The 7,216-nt window shown below is 45.2% G+C and overlaps 2 protein-coding genes across 2 annotated transcripts in view; both read right to left on the bottom strand.

The window, feature by feature from the left end:
• The window catches only part of LOC102017540 (carbonyl reductase [NADPH] 1-like), a 3,835-nt gene extending 3,422 nt beyond the window's left edge, over positions 1–413 (bottom strand). The window contains exons 1-2 of the mRNA XM_005375980.1: positions 341–413; positions 30–229 (exon numbers count right to left, since the gene is read on the bottom strand). Of these exons, the coding sequence (XP_005376037.1) occupies positions 30–229; positions 341–413 (273 nt within the window). The remainder of the gene's footprint in view (positions 1–29; positions 230–340) is intronic.
• Positions 414–5,027: 4,614 nt separating this feature from the next.
• Positions 5,028–7,216, bottom strand: part of LOC102017197 (carbonyl reductase [NADPH] 1-like) — a gene marked incomplete in the record, with an annotated part of 14,945 nt that continues 12,756 nt past the window's right edge. Inside the window, 2 exon segments of the mRNA XM_013504561.1 lie at positions 5,028–5,741; positions 7,006–7,116. Coding sequence (XP_013360015.1) covers positions 5,305–5,741; positions 7,006–7,116 — 548 coding nt within the window.

Raw genomic sequence — 7,216 nt, 5'->3', positions numbered from 1 at the left:
AAGCCGATGCCCTTGTTGGCCCCGGTCACCAGCGCCACGCGGGTGCAGGACATGGCTGCGTAGCAGCTGGAGAAAGTAGCGTGGAAAGTGGACCGAGGCAGCAGGAGCCGCAGTGAGCGACCGAGGGTCAGCGGGTCCGGAGGGGTGTGTTCCAGGGAAGCATGCAGGGCAGAGGGCGCAGGCGCGGGCCCGCCCCTGGCCGGGCGTGGCTCCCGGGGACCTCCTGTGACTTCCAAAGTAAACCCGGAGCTCAAGGACACCAGGCTCAGCTGCAGGCTTTAGTGTTTCTAAAAGTGGCAGTGCGTCCCTATTGGTGTGTACTTAATGAATGACGGCGCACCTGCGTGCTCATTGCTTGGATAACTACTGGAGCAGTTCACAGGGTAAGAAATCTGATAGCGTGTCATGTGCATGTTAGGAAATTAAAATGAGCCTGGAGTTAGTGGGGCCAGAGTAAGGAGAGCCGCAGGAACCTCCCTGAGGGCTTGGCCTTCTCCTGAGGAATTCTGGAGGAGAAGTGCACAGGGCGACAGTGTGCAGACCTCGCGGGTGACAGCGTACCAAAAACTCTGGGAGAGGAGAAGGCTCAAGAAAAAATGTTGGGGGATCAAAATTCTGTTGACTTACTAAGTAAGATGAGTAAAACTACTGGCTTACCCTTGCCAGGTTTTCCAAGAATGGTGGGGAACATTACTAACTAAGTCAGCGCAGCCTTAACGCTCCTGAGCTGCCTGCAAGACCTTCAAGGACTCGCGCTCAGGATTAAGAAGTTGTTTCCGAGGTGGAAATGAGGTTTCTTCCCTGCTTACTACCTGCAGCAGTACAATAAGGGGACTATAAGATCAAGTTTCAGTTCTGTGCTGTCTCCTAGACACTAGTCACAAGTGACCTTCTAACTCCAAATTTAAATTTATATTCATGCAATTACAAAATGCAGTCTTCTGTGAAGTAAGTGCTCGGTGTTCGCACGATCCGTGTTGGCTAGTGTAGGTGAAGAATATTTCTCCATCATTGGAAATGATTCTGTCGCACAGCCCTGTTTCACATAGATTCCAATTATGTTGCCAATTCGAAATAAGTTTTCAGTCAGGTTCATAAATAAAAGTTACCAATCAGGAAAAGACTACTGATGGTTTTCCACAGAAATGTTTATTGAGATGTTAGAGATTTACATGCAGCTGTAAGGAACGATTCAGATTCCTTCCATCTTACATTTTCTATCAGTTTGCAAAATACAGTACAATATCACAATTATATGTTGACCACAAAGTAATCCACCAGTCATCTACTTCTCCTATGTCCTCATTTGTATGTATGCAGCCCTCTACCATTGAGCTATATCCCCAGGCCTGGGTGTTTGTTCTGGTGTGCTTATTTTATTTATTTATTTATTTATTTATTTATTTATTTATATTTGAGATAGGGCCTTGCTATGCAGTTCAGGCTTGTCTTGAGCTCACTTTGTAGCCCAGGCTGGTCTAGAACTCATAACAATCCCCCTGTGTCAGCCTCCCGAGCGCTTGGATTACAGGTGTGCGTCACCATGACTGGCTGTCCTGGTGTGTTTACTAGGGACCCCCCAGAAACATAGCACTGGGTCTCGTTCTGAACAATTTGAGAAAGGAAACCAAGGGGGTAAAGGTACAGCTCCCACATCTTCCTTAAAACTGCCAGGTCCACTTGGCAGTTGTGAGTTAATAGCGGTAGTCAAAGTTCTGAGACTGTCTTGTCTACCATGCAGAGAATTAACTTTATCCCAGCCTATTCATTTGTAGGATAAATTCACATCTTTACCAGCTACTGGTTTAACACAGATATTTTGTGTTAAGGCACACAGTTCCAAGGAGTCTGTTAAAAGAAACTGGAAAGCCTGTTGTTAAATTACAAATGAGGAAGCTCTTAAAGCCTTCCCTTCCTTGTGATTATTTACCCTCACAGAACCGTACTTGACACTGTCTTTAGTTCTTACATTGCACACTTGTTTGGCAGATTCAGTGTCTTGCTAGAGAGTAGAGTGGCTCCACCTGGCTCTGCTCCATGTGGTCCTGCAAGGATTGGTATGTCACCTCTCTTGAGAGCATCGAGTAATAAACTCTTCAAACTGTCTTCATACCTGTCTTTTTATACTATCCGATCAAAACAAATCCTGTGTACATTTAAATCCATATGGATTTAAATAAATGGATGAATTTTTAAATATATGGATGGATAAATATATAGATTACTTAAAACTTTTAAAAACTTTTTTTAAAAAAAGTTATGCTATATAAAAGAAGCCAGTCATAAGGAGCACATATTTTATGATTTCATTTACTTAAGTTGTTCATTCCATTGACATGAAGCAGTTTATAATATGCTGTGCCTATCATTTTATCATTTTTAGTAATGTCACCTTTATTGATAAAATGTTGCTAATATCAATAGAGGTGGCATTACTAAAAATTATATGTATATATAGAGAGAGGAGGGGAGAGGGAGGGAGAGAGACAGAAAGAGAGGGAGAGAATCAAAAAATGTATACATAATTCTGGAAAAGACAAATAAATATGTGGAAGCTAGTGGCCACCACTTTCAGCACCACTTGTAATTTCAGAGGTCGCAGGTAATTTGTGTTAACCTCATGATGTCTTAATAAATTTAGTATTAAAAATGTATAAGATTTTGTTTTCCTGAAATGTATGTATATATTCCTTAAGAAAAACATAGCCAGACAAATCCAAGTCTTTGGTGATTGTCTAGGTTTTTGCTGATTTTGAACTTAATTCCAGTGAGAACACAGAACTTGCTGTGTATGACTTGACTCCTTTTGGTGCTGGGAATCGAACTCGTGATCTCAAGCTTGCCAGGCACGTGCTGTGCTGCTGAGCTACATCCCTGGCCCTGACTTGAATCCTTTTGGAAGGGCTTGAAAAGCTGAGAGATGCTAAGGCCTGTTTTTATTTAAAATGTGGAGAGAAAGGGAATACATGATGCGTGGATGGACCCAGCACTCAACAGTAGCCAGGCCTGGCAAGAAAACACATCTTCTCCTGTAACAGAGGGAAGGTAACATGAGTGGGTCTGGTCACAGGGATGTGGAGTGGCATTCGATCAGCCACAGGGATTAGTTTGGGGGGGGGGTTGAAGAAAGAATAGCATCTTGCAGAATGGGAAAATGAATGTAACTAGGGAATTAGGCAGCACTGGCTTGCAGTACAGGTGACATAACTGGGGTTGTGATTGTAAATCTGAAAACCCCAGGCAGCGCCCGGGTATTCCTCCCTACCCAGTGGGCTCATCCGCTAGTGCAGGCAGGGCATGTTGATTCTTTCTGCAGGTGGGTGTTGTCTAGCCTCATACAAGCTTGAAGAGTCTTTGCAAGGGAAGTTATCACATACATTCATGGCTCAGCTCATTCTGAGATATTTTTTATTCCTTAATAAATTATGGGAAACAATAAATGTTGTCCTGCTCAGTAGTGATTTAATGAACTTTCTTTACATGGGAAAAACGCCAATCTTGTCTCCATTTACAGTTTAGTTCAACTTTTCATCACTCGGTAAGTATAGGCCCTTTAGCTTTTCCTTTCAACTTCTTGTGTCTACCTGGGTACTTCATGTCATCAGAATCAGTGTATTTTTATCTATGTGACGGTGGTAATTTTCTCCTTTTTGGAAATTGTGTTTTAGGAGGAAGTACCCATCCTCTGGCTAAAAAATAAATAAATAAATCTTTTGTAATACAGGTAGGATACAATGTGTGCCCTCAGCTCAGAAATAACCAGGTCCTTGAATTTGAAATGTTTTCTTTTATGTTCTTAAAGAAGCTAGGTGTTATTAAGATAGTAGGAAAAAATGTCTTTGCACATGAACTATGCATCTGCAAACTAGCAGTTGAAATACTGTAGTCTTGACCGACACATTTTTTGATCTCTGGTTGGTGTCTGCTTAGTGAACGATTTTGCTGAGAGTGGAAACGTGTAAATCAATGTCTCCTTGGAAGCAGGTCCCACCTTGTTTTCAGGGGTGGTCACTGTTCATGGCTGTGAGCCTGAAATTGGCTGGGGGAGAGGGAGAAACAGCATAGCAGCAGGGGCCTGAGGAAGGGACAGAGGGCACACTGCCTTGTACCCGCTGCGGCCCAGCTGGGTGATGGGCAGTGAACACGTGTTGCTCCTGACCAGCAGGCAGTGGTGTGAGCCCGACACTGGGCGCAGCTAAGTATCAGGCAAGATTTTCAGCACCTTATAGGTAAACATGCCATCCTGGGACCATTGTCCTCATCTGACAGTTTTAAGGAGACTGGGACACAGCAAGAGATAGTCATTCTGCCTGAGGTCATGCACTAAGGCAAAGCCAGCAGTTGTCTACACAGGTTTGTCTTGTGTTTTGTCTTCCCTATGCTTTGCATGGAACCCAGGGCTTCACACATGCAATGGAAATATTCTCTCACTGAGCTATGCCTCTGTTTCTCCCCATGTATTGATAGCTGTCAACAAACAGAAAGGTGGAAACAAAGTAGACGCCATATATCCCGCAGTGCCCTGCCGTGGTGAACATTCTGTTATCCTGTTCGCTTCCCTGTATGTATTTGGCTGAAACATGGGAACATTGCAGCCCTTGTGACACTTCATCCCTGTGTAAATAACATTCCCACTGGGAATTTAAACAATCATTTTCTCACCTCAGAGCCATAAATGGCCGAGTGTTCCACACAAGCACCACTCACATTTCACACACTGCGCTTGGTTGTTTTCCACAATGAATAAGACCTTTTCAAGAAACCAGGTAGCTGCCTTTGTCCCCATGGTGTTGTCTGTGCTTCCTGAGGGCTGAGGAACTGGAGCTCCTGCCACGTGTCTGCTTTCCTGTCACTGCACGGCAGCCCTGAGTTCTGCCACCTACTGCACGGCCCACAGGGCTGAAGATGTACCTGTCTGGCCTCTGCTGTGTTTGCCAGTCCCTGAGCTACACCGTCCCTTCTCTAGACCTCACTTTAATGATGAGATGGCGGTGGCTCGGCATGAAAACAACACTGAGAATCAGATGTTCTGAAAGAACCTTTTGTTTGGCTACTGATTTTATTCATATTTCCAGCAACTTTACTTTTTCTCTCCCTCTATCACAGAGGAAACCATAAAAGACTTCATAGAATTAATGGCCACTCAGTGAATAGTCTACTTTCTTATTTGTCTATCAGTACTGAGTCCCGGATGGGGATGTGTTGATTTATTTTTCGCATGGGGATATACTGGACAGTATAAATGTCCTTTGGGTCACATCATGTCATGGTACAAGATGGGACCCTGAGTGGTATGAGTTGAGCTCACCACTGTACAACATTTTTGTTCTGAACAAACTCTCCATGGGGGGCCTTGGCATTGGGGGGCAGAAGGGCCAAGTACACGGGGGTCTCTGCTCCTTCTTCTGGGCTTTTGGTAGCCGAGGGCCCCGCCATGTCAGTTCTCACCCACCCCGGACAGCAGGCGTTCAGTAGGATCTTGTCCCCTCTCCTCTCTTCACTGAGTTTCCTGGCTTGGATTCTGGACAGGACCGTGACGCCGATCTTGGACACCCCATATGCAGAGTTGGGCCAGCCTTCCTTCTCGTGCACCCCATTCTTTGCATCTTCCACGAACTTGTTCATGAGCCCCGCCAGCTCCTCCTCGGTGATGGTCTCACTTCGAAACTTCTGCTGCAGCTCTGGGCTGCAGTTTGGAAGGTCCACGAAAATCATCCTGCTTGACACATTCACCACCCTACCTGAAATAAGTTACAAGTCCTTAAGGAGAGAGTTGTACATAAGAACCATGAAAAACTTGTTGGAATTTTAAAGTACAAAGTTTCCATCTGAGAGACAAATAGGTTTTTGCCTTCTTGAAGAAATCCACGTGGATGGTTATGTATATGGATTTGGAACTCATTTTGTACTTCACTTTTGGCAGGTAGAGGAATCAGGTGACACTGCAAAGAGTGGCCCTTTGAGATCTTAGTGGACAGTCTTAGAAGTTGAGTAGTAGAACTTTCAGGAAAGACTGGCTGGGAAGCAGAGTAAGATCTACCTGCAAGTATTCAAGTACAGGTCACATAAGTTAATTTTTCTAAAAGTAACTACTTGTTTTTATCGGTATTTAGTGCGTGGTGGTTTGCCCAAATTAGGTGGAGTGAGTATTAGAGAAGTTTATGGTGAAAGAAATAGGATAGCTTTTTTTGTGTGTGCAGCACATGGAACATCTTGATATGGAGGTAAAATGAGGTGGGAGCTAGGCCTGGGAGATTTAAGGACATCCCTGTGGACTATGCTAAGGGCTTGGGCTTTGATATGTAGGAGTGTTGGAGTGGGGAGTAGGCGGGTAGAGAGTCTCAAGAAGGGAGGAATCTTGGGAGGGGTTAAAGTTGTGCCTTTTGGTAGTTGAGGGCCTGTTGTAGGGCTTGGATGAGAGGGAATCAGGAGACCCTCAGGAGGTATGGTCTTAAGATGTGATCAGTGACTAGGAGTGGGTAGGGCATGGTGACCACCATGATGCTGGTGGAGGTTTTCTGGTGCAGAAGGAGAATTCTCTGAAAATGTCTGCTTATAACTGAGCAACGTCAGGAGGAGCTGCAGAGCAGGAAAGTGAATATGTATGGGGTTCTCTGGGAGTGTTCTTGGCAAATGACACATTTTTGCGGGGGCAGCTGTAGTGACCTGGAGGGAGAGATGGCTCCAACAGCCTGCATAAGATCGCTGAGACAGTGGAGAGGAAGCACAGACAGGATGGAATCCCAAGGGCCTCGAATGGGAGGGGCACTATGCAAACTGGAGACCTTTAAACCAAGGTGTGAAGGATAAAGGAAGAGGCAGGTACGGAAAGAGCAGCAGGACCAGAGCATCAGTAGTATCTGGGAAGTGAGGACAAAGCAACAGAGTCTCTTGTGCACAGTGGGGTCCAGGAGGAGGCTGGTGCAGTAGCAGCTGCAGGGGGACAGGAAGCAGGGCCTGGAGTTGAGGTCCCAGCAGGTGGGGACAGGTCAGCACCAGACTCACCTTGGGGTCTTATTAGAGGGAGCAGCTCGGTACAGAGGTCCAGGATACCAAAAAAGTTTGTTTTCATTGTCACTTCCGCTACAATAGGAAAGGGTGTGGTATCTCCCTCTTCTAATGGAGAAAAGGAACAGTCATTAAACCATTGCGATGGGGTGACATTTCCCAGAAATAGTAGAGGGGAGGTGTAATCTGCTCACTTAGGAGTACATTC

Source organism: Chinchilla lanigera, unplaced genomic scaffold (assembly GCF_000276665.1).
Source record: "Chinchilla lanigera isolate Chin_1 unplaced genomic scaffold, ChiLan1.0 scaffold00006, whole genome shotgun sequence".
NCBI lineage: Eukaryota > Metazoa > Chordata > Mammalia > Rodentia > Chinchillidae > Chinchilla > Chinchilla lanigera.
This window is presented reverse-complemented; position numbering and strand designations above follow the sequence as displayed.